At 41.1% G+C, this 18,755-nt stretch overlaps 2 protein-coding genes across 6 annotated transcripts in view; both read right to left on the bottom strand.

Annotated features, from left to right (window-relative positions):
- The window catches only part of SYPL1 (synaptophysin like 1), a 362,670-nt gene that overhangs the window by 48,887 nt on the left and 295,028 nt on the right, over nucleotides 1-18,755 (bottom strand). The window lies entirely within an intron of this gene.
- SRPK2 (SRSF protein kinase 2) overlaps nucleotides 1-18,755 on the bottom strand; it is a 130,268-nt gene that overhangs the window by 68,951 nt on the left and 42,562 nt on the right. Inside the window, exon 1 of one of the 5 annotated variants that reach the window (XM_066318685.1) lies at nucleotides 17,436-17,572. The exons of 3 other annotated variants lie outside the window; for them this stretch is intronic. In XM_066318685.1, coding sequence (XP_066174782.1) covers nucleotides 17,436-17,473 — 38 coding nt within the window. In that variant the 5' untranslated portion in view covers nucleotides 17,474-17,572. Of the gene's footprint in view, nucleotides 1-16,987; nucleotides 17,065-17,435; nucleotides 17,573-18,755 lie in introns of those variants that run through there. One more of the 5 variants, XM_066318684.1, reaches the window with a different exon arrangement.

Genomic DNA, 18,755 nt, shown 5'->3' with positions numbered 1-18,755 from the left:
GCTTCTAGCTGATGTACCCAAATCATCAAAATGGGCAAAAAAAACATAAGGTAATTCTCTAGGGTATTTTGGTGGGGTTTTCTCTTACAATTCAGAAAATTCTTCTTGAAAGTGTTACTTTTGAAGTAGGGTTAAAATTTAGAAAAATTTTTCATTCCAAGACTGGTCTATAAAGCCATAATATTGATTACAAATCAGAACACCTTTTCTCATTCCACAAACAACTACTTGTTGCCGTAAATGATACACTTAGGAGGATGATACACTGAACACATCATTACTTCATATGAATTCTAACAAGAGTGCCAAATGCCTTGCTTTAGCAATATGCTCCGTTTCAGGAATACAGAGGTGATGCATCACATGTGCTGGATGTGCAATCTTTGTAGGTCAAAATGTTACACATTTCTTTTTTAAATATCCGTGACTACATTGTCAAAACTTTATCAAACAGAAACAGAATGCCTCAAAACAGTTCCACTGCTGCCAGTAAGAACTGCTGAGACAAGAAATTAAATGCCTTATACCACACTGACTGACTGTTGCTGTTGATCTGTGAATCAGAAGATGCTGGATTAATTAATACTGAAAAGAAATGGTAAAAATAGAAACCATTAAAATGCAAGGATAGCAGCTATCCTGGACACTTCTGGAGAGAAGTAATAAAATGTCACGCTCATGATGTTCCTATCAGACAACTAGGATCCAGAAGAAAAACCACATAAAAGTGTCAACTTCCATCTCTCCAAACTGGAAGGAATTGGGTGAAAAGGCTCTACAAGACCAAATGAGCCTGTGTTTTGTAGCTGAGCTCTTCTTCCACATTAGCCTTTAAGGAGTGGCTGACTTTGCAATTCCTGAGTGGGAACTATATACCCAAGAATACTTCACAGTTTTTCTTACTGCTGTTTCATTTTAATGTACCTTCAACCCGAAATACCCACGCAGTGTGCTAAGGTGAAGATGGCAATATCTAATAATTAAGATGAAAGAAATGTCTGCCTACGTAGCAGGTAGACATTGAACGATTACTAAATAACCCCGCTATGTGGAACTATGCATGAACTTTATTAGGCACTTGATTATTAAATGTGCCAAAAGACATTCCATATTCTTAATACAAATGAGCTTTCATCTAGATCATCATATTCTATTATGCCAGAATTTCTGTTAAATCCTAAAATTTCAATTGCAACATTTTAACTAATGCTAATAATGTTTGCCAACTGCAGCTATAATGGCAAGGACTACAGTAAAAAAGTACACAAAATAATGGTGAAACGCTAAGGCTGACTTAGAATAGTAATAAGAGAATCCTAGGTGGAGTTTTGAAACCTAAACATTCCAGGCTCTGGCACTTACCTGATGCCCCAGCAAACTAACTCAGCTCATTGTGGTGGAGAACTTTTTGGGGCAGAGGGGACTTCAGGAAGGCTGGTCCACTCATTTGGGCTGCAGAGAGCCCTTCTCACAGAACCAAGCACAAGAGGTATTAATCCCTTGTAGCTCAGTGGGAAGCATAAGGAATCTGGGTAAGCATGTCATGTCACCAGCACCAAAATCCTGTTACAGGATTTGCCAACCGGAAATCCAGCAACTATCCACCCCAAAGACAGCTGGGACAGTGTAAGGTATCACCAGCTCTGTAGGGACTTGTTTCTGTGCCAGAAATCAGCCTTCCTGTAGGAAAGCAAACAGAAGAGGGAACTAATACTATACCTGTAATTAATTAATCATTAATCTCAGTACTACCAGATACTAATTCCCTAATAAGCCTACACAGATCCAAGGAGGGCAGCAGCACTGCCACACTAAGCAATCCTCCCATTCACAAGCACAGCTAGCTTTGGGAGTGCACCTGCCAAAAGCTACAGAGCAACTGTTTCCTGCTCTAACACCAAAAAATCCCAAGAAAGCACAAGCTTTGTCAAAAGATAAACCAAAGCATGTTAAATCTGGTAAAGAACTATCACAACCATGCCTTAGTTCCTCACTGATCCGTATCTGCACAACACAACATGGAGAAATAAAAATGACAGTAAAAATGATCACAGGAAGGATCGAAATGGCTTAGAAGTTAAAGCAATACAAATACAACAGCATTTGATAACCACAGGCCTTGTGCTTTGACTGTCACAGGCTGGCATCATTTTAGCCACAGCACAATCAGGTCCTGAGGGACAGTAATGACTTTTGGCACTCTGCTTAAAACCCCAAGGACTATCCAAATAAATACAGTTATTGATGAGTCCTAGAGGGAGATAGATCAAGCTTTCCTCAGGCAAGGATGTTCTAATCATCAGCCTGGTAAAACTAAGCTACAAACAAGAGTATTAGATGGAGAGAGATACTTTCAATCAATGTGGGCGTAAATTAATGCTGCTCATTGAAACCAGAGTTTGGCCATGTCCAGTCATTATCTGTTTCTTTTAGCTAATGCTTTAATGTTTGCAAACTGCAAGTGTAACAACAGTAGAAACAAGATAAGGAGTCACCAAAACAATGGCTGAGGTAATTAGGACCGACTCAAAACAAGTGCAAGAAAAGACGAGGTGAATTTTTTTTAATTTTGTTTAAAAAAAAGCAAGAGATACTAAACTAAGCTAAGCACATTACGAAATTTTAAAGGTATGTTTCATTTACATGTGCCTTTAGATTTACATTTCAAACAACTTCTCAAAACCATTCTTTCTTAAAAAAAAAAAAAAAGAGTGAAAAAAATCCTTCTCTTCAGCCAATATACCTACTATACTTGCTTGGAAGAAACATAGATGTGCATCTTTCATACTATGAATCCTAGTCTTTAAGAAAAATCAAATCACTTGAAAGAAAAGTTCTAAATAGACAAACCACAGTCATACAATTAAAGAAATGCTAGTAATCTCCTGTGAATAAAACACTCCGTGTTTATATTGTTAATGAAGCTAATTACACTACACCACCACCATCATGTTAATTATGTTTATGGATTCCAGCTCAACAAGAGCCTGGATTGTCTTGAACTATGCAGATACAACCACTTGCAGTTGATTAAAAATTTAGAAAAAAAAAAAAAAAACAACAAAAACCTTAAGCAGTGCACAATGTGACCTATGCAAAACACAGTATATTCAACAGATTTTGGAAAAATTAAACCAGTCATGTCAGCAACACTGGAACAGTAATTAGTAATATCTAGACATATTTGCCAAATCTAACTGGCAGAAGCTCATAAAATTAAAAAAAACTATACTGCCAAATGAAATATTTACTGCAATAGTATGATGACCCAAAGCATTTGACACTGTCCCACACAATATCCTTGTCTTTAACCTAGAGGGACATGAATTTGACAGATTATCCACTTGTGGATAAGGAACTGGCTGGATGGATGCACTCAAAGGGTCGTGATGAGCAGCTCGATGTCCAAGAGGAGAGCAGTGAGGGCTGGGGTTGGTGCTGTTGGACACCTTGGTCAGTGATGGGTCTAGCCAACAACACTGAGCTGTGTGGTGTCACACTGGAGGGAAGGGATCCACAGGGACCTTGACAGGCTGAGAGGTGGGTCTGTGAGAACCCCTCGAAGTTCAACACAGCTGAGTGCAAGGTGCTGCACCTGTGAAGCACAATCTCAAGGCAATGTGAAGCACAAATATGGGTGGGTGGAGAATGGATTGAGAGGAGCCCTGAAGAGAAGGATTTGGGGGTGCTGGTGAACGAAAAGCTTGACTCAAGTCAGCGATGTGTGCCTATTGTGTCCTGGGCTGCATCCAAAGCAGCACAGCCAGCAAGTCGAGGTGATTCTCCCCCTTTACTCCACTACTCTACTCCCACCTGGAATACTGTGTCTGCATCTGGAGCCCCCAGCATAAGAAGGATATGGATCTGCTGGAGGGAGTCCAGAGTAGGCCACCAGGATGATCAGAGGGCTGAAAGAGCCTCTCTGCTACAAAGACAGGCTGAGAGAGCTGTTGTTCAGCTGGGAGAAGAGAAGGCTCTATCAACAGCTCAGAGCACCTTCCAGTTGCTAAAGGGAGCTAAAGAAAAGCTGAAGAGGAACTTCTTACAAGGACATGTAGTGGCAGGACAAGGGGGAATGGCTTCAAACCGGAAGAGGGCAGGTTTAGATTACTGTGAGTATGCTGAAGCATTGGAACAGGCTGCCCAGAGAAGCTGAACCTCAAACTTGGAAGCGTTCAAGGCCAGGTTGGATGGGGCTTTGAACAACCTGGTCTCAAGTGGAAGGTGTCCTTGCCCATGTCAGAGAAACTGGAACTAGATGGTCTTGAAGGTCCCTCCTATCCAAAAGCATTTCATGAGTCCATGAAGCATGGAATTTTTCTCCTTCATGAAATAAATTGTGCATTTCACGGTTCCTAGTAATTTGCATTCTTTAGTCAGATCAACAAACAAAATATGACTTACAAACTCTCAGCTTTACATCTTCCTATCTAGTTAGTGACTTAATCCAAACATATCACCTCCACTGACATTTTGTTGACATCACCCACACTGCTACAAAACAGCAATTTAAATCCTCCAATCTGGCACAAGGAAACCAATCTGTATTTCACCAAAGTTCTACCAGTTTCTACTACATTCCATGAAATAACATTTTAATTAAAATCAGACTTTTGCAGTGCTATGGAATTATGGGATTGAATGCTAACAGCAGCAACAAACGTGCCAAAATATAATTAGAAAGAAACTTGAAAACTCCCAATCTTCTCTTATATTTTAAATTACAAAAACTCTCATTTTCAGCTCTGGAGGACTTGATTTAAAAAGCATTGAATTACTTGGGAACAAAAGATAAAATTAGATGTATCACACTCATGGCTTTGGGACAAAAGGTTAACTGTGCTCTTAATTCCACCTGTAAAATTCTGTGTAAATAAACAGTAGCTGCCTGTAATGCCTTATATTTGCTGCACTTCAGAGAATCACAGAATTGTTTTGGTTGGAAGGGACATTAAAGCTCATCCAGTTCAATTCCCCTGCCATGGGTGGGGACACCTCTGACACCCAGTCCAGCCTGGCCTTGAACACATCCAGAGAAGGCCCATGGGGATGGTGAAGGGTCTGGAGATGAAGCCACATAGGAGAGACTGAGGTCACTTGGTTTGGTCACCCTGGAGGAGACTGAGGGGAGAACTCACTGCAGTCTTCAACACCCTCATGAGGGAAAACAGAGGGGCAGGTACTGATCTCTTTGCTCTTGTGACCACTGACAGGACTAGAGGGAACGGCCTGAAGTTGTGTCAGGGGAGGTTTCGGCTGGCCATCAGGAAAAGGCTGTTTACCCAGGGGATGGTCAGGCACTTGAACAGGCTCCCCAGGGAAGCAGTTACAGCCTGATGGAGCTCTACAAGTGTTCGGACAATACTCTCAGGCACAGAGTGTGACTCTTGCAGTGTCCTGTGCAGGGCCAGGAGTTGGACTCAGCCACCCTAATGGATCCCTTCCAACTCACTATTTTCTAAGATTCTATGGTAATACATTCCTCCTCCAATCAATTAAACTACTCACAAGAATTCATTTACATATGGCAGTATGCACAATACAAATCACCAAGGTCTACATTTCAATAAAAATAGCTGTAGCCCACTAATTATAATAATGTGCCTATCCTAAAAAAACCCACAGTGCCATGTATTTTACAAGTAAACCCTTGTGCACCAGTATCTAAAGCACCTCTATGCATGGAAAGGAAAAGAAACTTACCAGGAGGAAACAACATGGATTCAACAAGAGGAAATGATGTGTGACCAATGTGATACCCTCCTACAAGCACACCTGGCTTGGGTTGATGAGGAGAGACAAGTGGATGCTGTCTACCTTGACTTCTGCAAGGCTTTTGACACTGAATCCCGTAACATCCTCACAGGAAAGCTCAGGAAGTTGGGTTAGATGAGAGGACAGTGAGATGGACTGAGAACTGGCTGAATGGCAGAGAGTTGTGATGGGTACAGAGTATATACTTCAGTACACACTTTGACCATTTTTTTGCTGTATCACAACACATTCTATCATGCCCCTTGTGAACTCCAGCCATTAAAAGCTGACAACTGAGTTATCAAACTTTATACACATGCACAGAAGAGAAGTCCTGTTGTATTTTCATGTCTCTGACTTTCACTTCACATATTTCACATCTTTCAATACATCATAAAATGAATATCCAAATAATTAGCACAAAATCAAAGGCATGAGGTAACAAAACAAACTGATGACAGAGGACTGTGACCAAATGGTAATTCAACAAAAGAAGTGGCAAGAAGTATGGACTGGAGTGGGAGTTAAAGATAAAGCTCTAGGATAAATCTCCCACTGTATTTTTCCATATACAACCCCACTGCAATTCCACCTCAGATTACTTTCTGCAGGCAACAGTACACACATGAACTACTAGTTGTGGACAAAACAACACAGTCTAAGAAGCAGTTTAAAGAACCAAGAAGTTGCTAGTCTCAGAAGCTTCCAGGAGTTAAGGAACATAGGGTTTTTTTCCAGCTCCAGCTGCCTCATACAGGTTAAGACCAAAGGAGTAGAGTGATGAAGTACCATATGAAAACCTAGTGAAGAAAAGCAACATTTAGAAGGGGGAACAAAAGCTACAACCAAAACCCAGTATGGTCTTAATCTGAACACTCTTGCTCCAAAGAAATCCAGTGGGAACCTGGCAGAAGCTTTGAAAGACATAGCTCAAAGCAGCTCACACCTGTCCATGGGAAAGATCTGACAAGAACTATTTGCAGTAACGGGCAAGAGTCTGCAGATGCCATTGAGCATGACCTGGGAACAAACCGCACTGTCCGGAAAGTTAATAAACGTATTATAGTACACATAAAGACTTCTCTTTTTTTAGTTGTATTTTAGGTATAGCATTTTGTACTATAAATTTTATGTCTGGAACAGAGCTACTCTCTAAGCATTCAGTATTTGGCTACAGTCAAGGCTGAGAGCTGAACTGAATACCCTCCTTTCAGTCTCAGTGAAAAAGGAACATTAGGTCTTTGACACAACAGCTGAAAAAGCAGAAAAAAAACCAGCAAAAAAATGCTGTGCCTGTGATTCTAGGAGGGAGTTGCGTGGGGTTTTTTGGGTGTTGTTTTTTGAATTTTAAGGGGTTTTCTTTTTTAGTACAGTACTTGCTAGACAGGCAGACTCGAAAACATCAGCAGAATAGCTGCTTGTTGCACTTTGTTTCTACTTTGCTCAAGCAAACGAGCTCTGTTTACATGTTTTGTGTAAATAAATAGCACTGCACATATACACACAAACTCACAACCTTCAAATCATGTATTTCTCTTCCTGAGAAGAACAACTTGGCCAAGTCTCAAGAATTAGCTATCTCCTGGGCTCCGAGAGTAGAAATAATACATGCCAGGTTTTCTGAATACTGATGTCAGATAGCCAGATATTGACTAACACACATTGTGGCTCTGTGTCTTTTGCCTGCTCATCTACCTTGCAAAGGAATTGAGAAGTATCTCAAAATCTGCAGCTCAGATTAACAACTGGCCTTCCAGTCTAACTTAGAGACATAGCCTCGTTTAGAATGAGAGTAATATGATTCTTTTTGCCTTTTTTAAACTGGCCCTTTTGAGCACTATTACCAGACATCTCTTCTCTGGACCAGACCACAGAAAAAGCAGGATATGAGACAGTTCATGCTCCAGAGGTGTTTGCTATTATTAGGCATCCCTGCGTTACCTCTAATGGATTTTGCGACAAACACAGATACCAGAATAACTGAGTGCTGCTTGGTTTTGGTGATGCCTGAACTTTGCCTTCAGTAGATGTATGAGCTTGACACGTCCAGCAGCATAAGTCTGAAGCACAGAGTACGTATCTAACGCATGGTAAGAATATACTTGACTCTTCCTTTCCAGAAACATTGGTCTAAAAACTAAACAGCAGTTATGAAGTAGACAAAACTCTGCAATAGCAAACTTCAACGAGACTGAGAAGTAGTAGCAAAGCACTCGTGCATTTCACATCCTCAGCTAATTTCGATCTTTTGGATGTCCATATCAGATGACCAAAAATCCAAACAGACCTAGATCCAGTTTTGACAGGTGTTATTAGGCCCCTGACAGACCACAGTTAGCTGATTAAAAGCTAACCATAATAGAAACAGATCCAGCAAGGATCAGAAGCAAAACAACAGGTCAACCTGAACCACCTCAACAACAAAAACGGAGCATGTGAATCAGTTACTCCTACAACTATCAATTAGACCGTATTCCAGTGTGAAACCTACCAAGATGAGTCAAAACTCTTTCCCAAAAATGTCTTGAAAACTGAAGGTCTTAAGGGGTATGGGATTTATTATGGGATGCAGGGAGAAAGAACATTTTGGGATTGTGTAAAACTTATCACAGGACTGTGATAATGAGCAAGATGCTATGAAATGTTCAGAAGAAGGCATTAGGTGGAGGAAGATGGGTATAAAAGCGGGTAAGGGAGAAACAAGTACGGGAAAATAGCAAGGAAAAAGGATAAATGGGACAGGTCCAGTACAAATGAGTGTCTGGTCCATACACTTGTCTGACTAAGCCCTGCCCTTGATCATTACAGTCCTTCCTATATCATCATTAAACCCTACAGCTGTCTTCTTCGTGGATGCACTTTCTATTCTGAGTGTGTACGTGTGAACTCCAGCCTATTTCAAGTCAGACCAGCCAGCAAGTAAATAAGGTCCAAGTGCCAGCAACTGGAGTGAGAACATGAATCTCAAGGGGCTAGAAACTACTCAGAGCATTTAAAATTGGCTGGGAGAGCACACAGGACTTTGTGCACGAGGTTCTACAAAAAATTCCGCCAGTGGACTTCCACTGTGAGGAGCTGGGAAGGAGGAAAAGGATGGGGCTGTCCAAGCAGTTCTTGCCTCAATGCTCTGAGTGTGTGTTCATGTGGGTGTCAATAAAAGCCCTGGTTTGAGTCTCTGCTGCCCTGCACGGCCAGCTGTGTGTGCATTTTCTGTACGTGAGCGTGTGCACGCACACACCCATGGGGAATGCTCAGTGCTGGCCCTGAGGACACAGCAGTCCTGCACTTACCTATTTAGCTGTGACAGGAGATATTGCCCCTGGGACACACCGCCCTCCATGCCTGGCTACCTCTAACGACTGGCATGGCTAAAAGGACACATACCTTTAGCAAGTTTCTTTGCAAAGCTATCAGTAACACTTTGAAGGTGAAGTGTCCAAATCTGTCTTAGATTTGAGTTTGGGGTAGTCTCTAAGACTTTTAGTTGCTGACTGTTTAAGCTGTCCTGGCATCTGTTGGAACACACTCCATGCAGTTTTGCTAAGGCACTTTTTAAAGCGCTGAGTATTTAAATGATAGTAAAAAAATGTACTGGCATTCTCGGACACCGTCCTGCTTCAACTGGATGACTTCTGGTTCTTTTAATAGCCCTTGAAATTCCTACGTGCTAAACACATTTGAAAAGAATCTTGACCAGTTCTTTCCTCTATCTTTTCTTTCTAAGCCAGCACTCATTTAATAGAAAAATAACACAAATAAAGCAGACATACAGGTGAAACAAAGTACATATAAATTAAACTACAGGAACATATTCAATAAGATTGCCTTGGAGAAACCTGTGAAATTTCCATAAAGAACACCACCACTTAAATATTAATGGTCGACACTAAAAAACCATGTATTCACTGGCAGCATACTGCAGTTGGGGTGCCCAAGGAATAGGGTCTAAGTTAATTCATTGTATCAGTAATCCACTCACAAATATCAAGAGTTCTTGAGAGAAAGAGGAAGAGTTTTTCCTCGATCACCAGTAATTTCTTTGTAAGTCTATTCTTTTACTTCGGTTATGGAACATAAGCGTTCTGAGGATGGCTGTATCTCCCTTTATTTGGCTTTCTAGACTAATACTCTGAAACATTAATTACCTGGAAAGCAGCCAAGTGAGATTTCCAACTAAGTCCATGAAGACTGTTTGTACTCTTATTTATAACAGAATGAAAGGTTTTAATTGATAAAAATGTACTTCAGAATCACTATGGTTGATGATCTTTTTCATGCTTTAGGGAAGTCTTGGTCCAAAGCTGTATTAGTCTTCCTGGAAGCTGACACTTCTCATAGCTAAGACACCAAGCAGCAGTGGAAATTCCTGATTCTTGTCACATACGCAACAGGAGCTGTCAGAAAGGCTTTACACTGTCACACTGGGAATGACAAAGCACCACTCAGAGGAAACCACCACACGTGGTCTCCTAAGGGTAAGGTAATCCTTTTATAGAAGGATTCAAAAGGAGCAGAGCTAACTCCAAACATCTTCCATTCTAGTTCATGGCATAAAATAAACAGAGGTGGATAGTGTCTGGTATGTGGGCATAGCAGGAACTAAATGCTTCTGTGGACAGTGGCTGCAGCAGCTGAAGACAACAATGAGAATCCATAGGTTCTGATGCTGGGCACAGAATAACAGAAGAGCTGTTCATTGAAACCCACAGAAATTTCAAACCACCTTTCCACTGCCACAAAAAAAAGCATTGCTGGATATTCTGATACAGTAGTTGTAAGAGAAAATAATGCTGTCTCTTCATAGTCGTATTAATGACAAAAAAAATACTCCAAATTTCTGCCAGAACTAGTAAAAGTTAAGCTTGGACAACTCAGGACAGAAATGCAGTTTAATACCAGTTCCTACTGCAATAATAAGACCTTCTTTGCCTCCAGAAGAGAGACACACTATTGCCATGCACAGCAGTACTGGGCAACAGAAGAAGGGTTGTGACCATCCCAGTAGATTTGGGGCATAGGAAGTCGCTTCATGGAAACATGGCACTTAATTCTTAGAAGGTTTCATGTTACTCCAATGACACTTCACCAAATAAGAAGTAGGTTCAAGAAATTCTCCTTTCCATGAAATTAGACTGCTCCAAATTTTGGGCAAAGAAGTCCTGAAGATTAACCAGCCCAACATTACCAATGTTTCACAACTCTCAAGAGAAGAAAATACAGTTTTTTAGTAAACTAGGGTATCACCAATTTATGGCCACTTGCTGTATGACAGCAGACATCAAGACAAAATTAAGACACTTTTATTAATACAGAGAGGTCATTTAAAGTGCCTTTACTAAACACAATGGTCAAAACTTCATACAAATAGAACATCTACATGAGATGTGGCTCTGGTTTTGAACATTGTCCAGTCCAAAAAGAGAAGCAATCAACCAGCCTGACTGACCTAAAGCTATAGCCAGACAAAGAAAGCTGTATAGATAAATTTGGTGAAGAACACAGGCAGAGCTTGGGCCTGGAAACATTTCTTTGGTAACTGAAGCTTTAAAGACTAAAAAGAGATAAAGAGAATGAAGCAGAAAAAAAGGAAATCGGAGTTCACCATCCATCTAGTCACAATGATCAGCATGAGTTTGGCAGGAATCCTAGATGAGATAAATTTCAGATTTGTATTTAAGGTAACAGTAACTGTTTAGATTTTGTCAGAGATCACCCAAGATTAAAGGTGCAGTAAATTCACTGAATTACACGAATGTCTAAACATTTTATTAGTGATTTGTAAGTATATAATATGAATATGCATATAATATGAAGAGGCAGAAAACCACTAATTAGTTTATCCTGTAATACACTACAGCAACAACAGAAACACAAACTTGGGACACAGGTACACATCATTTTATGCAATCCATCAGGTAACACTCCTTTGCCATCCACCTAGGGGCAGGAGTAGACATTTTAGTGAAGGCATGACCAAGACAGTGATTAGGCAAAATGTTTCAAGTCATAAAACAGATTAAATCTGTAATACAAAAAGCTTTGCTTTAAATGATCCATTACTTTTTCCCAGATATTTTATCCTGGGATAGAACTGGAACACCTCAGAAAGCATATTGTGCAAATCACAGTTTTCAAATTTTTTATATACTTTCTTTTTCAACCATTAAATAACTGAGCAAACCACCACTGGATTGCTTGAGTTAGTTTCCAGTGAACAGTTCTCATACAGGAAAACTTCATACAACACCCCAGAACTTTCCATCTCTCTCTTTCACAAAATTCTCTCATTTTAGTTCCCGCAGGAATTGACAAAATCTGAGATTTTAGTTTTCAGAAGGTATATTAGAAATTTCCCTCCAGTAAATACCTCACAAATACCTGCACGATTAAAAGTTGTTAATCATCTAAAAAAAATTAAAGAAAAAAAATTAAGAACTGCACAGGCTCTCTGAGTAATAGCAACACTAATGAAATATTTCACTTGTTATTAAATATCAAAGTACATAATTTTTTTACCTATAGCAGAAATTCCAGACAGACACAGAAATAAACTGAGTCTGTCCCTGAAAATCAAAATACACTTAAAATTCTCAATCTTTTCAAAGCCTACTGATAAACTGAAAGAGGCACTATGAGCTCTAAAAAAAAAAAAAAAGTACGGTGTCCCCTAAAAATATCACCTCAAGTGAAAAACATGCTCCGCAAGTGGCTGCTTCTATATCAGCTATTTCCATTTTTTCCTACACAAGGACAATGGCATGTTGCAGTATTCCTTGCCTCCACATCCCTTTCATATTTCACTTAAAAGCCTTGCATGCTATAACAAGTGAGACTGTGAAACCTTTAATATGAAAGCCACACAAAATACAGGATTTGTTTTGGTCCAGGACTGGTAATCTAAAATTAAGCACCTAGTCTAAGAAAGCTACACAGGTACACTGTCACCCAACACAGTTGGTACTAGAATAAAATGCCTCTCTGGACAAACAGCTCAGAGTCCACACTAAGATAAGATGATTTTATTCCTGCTTCTGAGATAAAATACAACAAATAAAAGGAGCTTGTAATTTTGGGGAAAAAAAAGGAGGCGGGGGGAAATATATATTGATCACTGTTCCCATATATTAAACGAAACAGAAAAGTTATAGTTGTATGACCACTAAAAACAGATTTGAACTGACCTGAAATGGAAGATGTGCAGTATTTCTTTTATCCTATAGAAAAGAATCAGCAAAGCAGAAAGAGAGCTAAAGAAAACACATTTTGAAAATTTGAAAATCTGTTCAAAAGTTACTGGAACCGATGAAATAGTTGCATTATTCTGACAACTATTTTTTTTCAGTGTTAGTTACATCAGTAATGAAATAATTACCTTATAATGCCTTATTATCTAACAACTATTCCAAACCATTTATCTGACACACAGCAGTATCAGCTTATACTTCATGTTGTTAGCTGACAGTTCTACTTTTAAACATATATTATTTCTATATTTATTACAAGTTACACTTCTACCTTAGAAGTAGTGCATCCACAACTACATTAAAAAAAGAAATACACACACACAAAAACAGAGCAAAAAAAAAATTCCCTGATGCTCCAAAACCTGACAGAACCTTTCAATATCGTAACTTGTTTCACAATGCCTCCTTTAACAACTAACATTAGGTCTCCTAGAAAAAGGAAACAGACATAATTCAGCCTCCATCTTTTTCCTTCCTTCTCATTTTTCCAGATTTCTTCCTCCTTTACTTTATCCCTGTATGCCTCCTTGGCATGATCTGATGAAGAAACTATGTAAAAGCAGTGAGAAATGCATTAATTTTTTCTGCAAAGATAAATTACTAAGATAGAAGGATACACATACCCCTGGGCTCAAAAAAAAAAAAAAAGAAAAACCCAACCAAAAGCCAAACCAAAACCACCATTATTCCTTAAAACTTGCCTGCACCACCTGACACCAAATACTTCTGCACACTGATTAACACAGACCTGTCATTTGAAAGTATCTTCCCTTTACTGCTGTTTATGTAACCCTCAAAACCATGAAAATGGAATTACATACACACCAGCTACCTACTTGAAGGCTGTTCATGAGGGGTTGCTATTAATTTTTTTAAAAACATTGAAGCAGAAACTCATTTCAAAGAAATATGCATATGCAGCTTCCGCAGAAAGAGGGAAAATGAGCCGGTCAAACCCTTCAGACTGATCAGCCTTGCTAATAACCTTTATCACAAAATGCTCCATGGTCAAACTGCATTGCTGACACAAACTTAGAATCCAAAATCAGAGCTGAAGAAATAACAAGTTCTTTATCCTAAAATGTGAAAAAGAAAACTACTAAATATCTTAGGCTTGAAGTCTTAAGAGTATCAAATCATCCAGATGAAAGAATTAACTTTTCTCAAAAAGAAACAGAAAACTGCCAAGAGTTTCACACAGCCCCTAAAAAGGGAGGGGGAAAACTGTGCAGGTCAAAGCATTCACTGCACTTTAGATGAAGAGAGTGCATATATCACACACCAGAAATTAAAGTATTTTTACTTTCCTGAAGGGCTTCATCCCTCCTCCATCTGGGCGCTGCTACTTGCTTCCTCAGGACATTTCCAAGACTTGGACTTCTTGCAGCCCCCAGGGAACCACAAAGAATACAGGGGTACGTGGTCGTTTAATTATCAGGTAACAAAACAGGCGTCACATCGTAAGCTCAGTGTAGGAAAACACACCCATGGTCTCCTTAAGGCTCAGACATCCAAACAAATCAATTCAGCGGCAGCTGCAGTGGGTTACCTGTTCCACCGCCCAGTCCACGTGGACACACATCCCAGTTACCTGGGCTACCTTATCAACACGGAGCCAGGACTTTGGCCCGTGGCAGCGTTAACTAATCGCAGATTTAGGACACAGAGATGCTGTCTGATTGTGTCTGCTAATGAAATATCCCACAGCACGCCAAAACACAGGTATCTTAATCTCATCACCTCAATTCTGCAACTTCAGTTTTTCTAGGCTGAAGGCAAAGGGAAAGGGAAAGGAAGGCTGAATCCATGAACAATGTCTCAGGCTTGTATTAATTTACTTTTCAAGGCTGCCAACGTCTTTAAACATCTCAGAGGTGCTTCAACTTTTTTGCTAATGTCTCCTGAAAAGTTCTTAAAATCGCAACAAACAACTATCCTAAGAGAACACTGCAGGATTTCTAAAATGCTGACCCTCCATAACAGCCAAGCCATCCATTATATCCCAGCTTTCTTCTCATCAGTAAGACGTGACAGCATGTTGAACTTGCCAAATGAGCAGGAAAACCCACAAACACTAAACTGTCTTGTAAAAACAAAGACCAACCAAAGAAGGAGGCAAGTAATGGGCTTTTCTCTCTCATTCCTTCTCTATTCCCGTTCCATCAGTCCCTGTAAACGCACAGAGCACCTCCTCTCCCCTCCCCTCTGGCTATGCAAGCACTGTCTAGCAGCCTCTGCTAGCATGGAAAACAAGAAACAAGCCATGGACACTTTCAGATCTTCCACACGGCATGGCCACACGGAGAACTCAAGCTTCACAAGAAGTCCAACCATTATGAGCAAGGATAAAAACCAGCAATAAATAAATAAATATGCAATAATTCATTCCCTTTCTGTGTTTTTCAAGAACATGCATATTCTCATGTCTGCATGGCATAAGCACACATTGCAATTTTTCTACAGAGCAAATTAGGCCAGTTTAACAGTTCAGTCACTCAATATTGAAATTATTTCTTTTTAAAAAATCTTATAAATTAATTTTCCAAGAGCCTTGAAAGGAACTGACAGCTAATAGGATAGACAGCACTGTTTCATAACAGCTTGCAAAAAAATTCAGTCTATTTTTAGACTGGTGAAAAGAATGTGGTTATTTAAAAAAAAAAATACCAACTCCTATAAAATAAAGATGCTTTCATTTATAACTGACCATGCAGCTGATATGTCAAACCAATCTCCAGGTGAAGAGCACCATGTATTTAAATCCTCAAAAGACATCTGTGTGCATATACAACAGCCACATTTTAATCTTTATTGCACGATAACACATCATGCTGTTAAATAATCTTACTTTTTAATGAATGACATGGAAATGAATCTCAGACAAATGCATCTTTTTCTAATTGTGTGTTATGACCCTTTAAAAGGACCTCTTCATCTAGGACTACCATCAGTTCAACCACAAGCATGTTCTGCACAAAACCAGACTGATCAGATGTCGGGTACTGCATAACATTCATTCTGATAAATATCTCTATTATATACCAAATTCCCACACAGCAATGCCAACAGAAGTCTTTCCAAAAATTGAGTTAACACCTGTTTCCTCTACTATTTTCACTCCATCATCCTCCCTGTTACCACCATTTTATGAGTCTTGTATTTAAAATTTTTAGGCATAAGAGTTGTTAACAAATAAACATTTGCATTTTCTCTCCTCATTCTTAATTTTGAATACGTAAATACTACTAAAATATATCTAAAAGCTCTTCTTATATTTCTCCATTTTGGAAAGGTGACTTAACATCCCATTCCCCCCCACCATTTTCTGGATCTCTCATTGCTGGTATCTTGTTATAACTACAGCTGGTGAAAGGCAGTTCAGTTTATTTCTACGTATCATACATAAATATACTTATAAATCAAATTAAATTACTCATTTTGGTTTTTCACACCACCCATAGCACATGACACTCATTAATTTCGAAAGATATCTTTTAGTCTGTTTCCTTAAGATAGCATTCAGTGTCTTATCACATCTCTCTATGCTGAGCCATTCAATAAAATAAACTTTAGACCATCATTTCAACCTAACACAGTCTGAGAGCTTTAAATTAATAGTATTTTTTTTGCCAACGTCCAATATTAAAACAGTGAAACAGAACATTCAGAGGGTCTTTTGCATACAGCCAAAATGTTTGTTGTATAAATAAAGGGGGGGAAATGGTATCATGTTTCTCTAGACTGAAGCAGTTTCAAAAATAAAAATGCCCTAAAACGCAGTTGCAAGCAAAACAGAAGTGAGCAGGGCTGGTTTATTTAAAATCAACAAAATAATCACCAGGAGGCTATTTCACGTCAGAAGACTTAAACGTACATTTAGTACCTTTAAGGATTACTCTGAAAATGAAACAGCTACTTGAAATAACACTAATCTGACTGACAGCTAAAATAATTGCTTTAAAAACACTTCTGAGTCATTTTGTCCTTACCTGCAGGCACGAACCATTACTGCATGCAGCGACTGCTCCATTTCCTAGCACAGACTTGAACAGGGAGCACATCTATCTCACAGAATGTGACTAACGGGGGGGGGATTTGCGATTCCTGAGCTCCTTTCCAGAGGACACTCCCTTTCGCACAGCACAGGGCAGGAAACGCTGGGCCAAGTTGGCTCTGCTCCGTGCGCAGGGCAGGAGCGCGGCGGGCTCTGTGCGCTGCCGCGGGCGCGGGTCCGCAGCAGCCAGCGCAGCGCAGCGCAGCCCGCCGGGCTCCGGCTGCCCCCGCCACCCCGGCACAGAGGCACAAAGCTCCACCGGAAGGCCAGGCTGGGTGGGCACGGTGCGGGATCCAGCATGCAGCACGCGGACAATGCCAGAGCAGCCCGGCGGAGGCACAGGGAGAAGCCCCGCGTTCATGCGGACGGGGAGGCGGCCGTACCTTTCTGGAGAGGACGACTTCTCAGAGTTAACTGACATCAGCAGCTCAGTCTTCTGCTTGATTTCTGGAAAAATCAGAAAACGTTCACCACCGACACCGCCTGCCCTCGCCGTGCGGAGGTCTCGCTTCCCTGCGCCCTTTTGTCCGCCGGAGGCCCGGGACGCGGCGCTGTGCGAGGCCGCCCAGCCGCGCTCGGAGGGCCGGGCCCGCGCACATGACCGCGCACGGCGGGCGGAACCATCGCCGCGCGGGGGGCGCCGCTCCGCGCCCGAGCCGCGCCGGCCCCGCGGGGGCCGCTCCACCGCCGCCGCCGCCGGGGGGGGGACGCGGGGGCTGCGCGTCCAAGGGGAAAGCGCCGAAACAAAGGATTCCCGGCACGGATCGTTTCCCCGGGCGCCTTGCTAAGAGGTACCGCACACCCGTGAAAGCCTCCAGATCAAAAGCCCTAAAAAATATGGCTCTTTGAATCATTTTTGTCACAAAAAGCGAGGTATCAAATCACTACTTTCACACACGGATGAGAAATCAGACGTGGAAAACGCCAGGCACGCCTGGATTCGGGGTTTTAGTGGTTTGCCTCTAACATCCCCCAAAGACACTTTGAAATGCAGTGTTTCAATGTCCTTTTTCTTTCTTTCTTTAATTCCCAGTAACGCACCCAGAGGGTGGTTGTGCGAAGGAAGAGGCTCCTCAGGGAGCAGGCACAGCAGCAGCCTGACAGAGCTCCAGAAGCGCTGGGAAAATGCTCTCGGGCAAATGATGGGACTCTCGGGAATGGCCAGGAGTTGTCCCGATGATGCTGGGGGATCCTTCCATCCCAGCCCGATGTGCGATCCTGGGATCACCAGTGCAGCCCCTGTAAGGCCGGGCTGGTACCTCACCGCAATGCCGGCAGCACACACGCAAGATCCTGTCCAAGCAGAGCACACACTGCTGAGAAGTGAATTCCCCAGCTCTGGAGTCGTCAGGTTTGTGACCCAAAAAAACCCGAGAGAACAAAGTAAGGGATGTGAGCATCATTTTAAGATCTTACCCTCGCCAGAGAGAATAGTGTCACTTACGGTACTGGTAAGACCCGAGGGACACTATGTCCATTTGTTAACAGCCACAGCAAACCTGAACTGATTGGGATTAGCCATTCCACAATGGAAGACCTTCAACCTGACTCTTCTTCCTCTCTTCACACATCAAAGCCACAGAAATTTCTGAAAACAGAAGAGAAGCTGGGCAACTAGATCTATTAATTTTTTTTTTTCAACCAAAGTTACAAAAAGATTGTTACTATCTGAATGAGTTTATCACTCTCATGCTCTGGTGGAA

Source organism: Sylvia atricapilla, chromosome 5, assembly GCF_009819655.1.
Source record: "Sylvia atricapilla isolate bSylAtr1 chromosome 5, bSylAtr1.pri, whole genome shotgun sequence".
NCBI classification, from domain to species: domain Eukaryota; kingdom Metazoa; phylum Chordata; class Aves; order Passeriformes; family Sylviidae; genus Sylvia; species Sylvia atricapilla.
The sequence above is the reverse complement of the archived record's forward strand: the minus strand, read 5'-3'. Positions and strand labels throughout refer to the sequence as shown.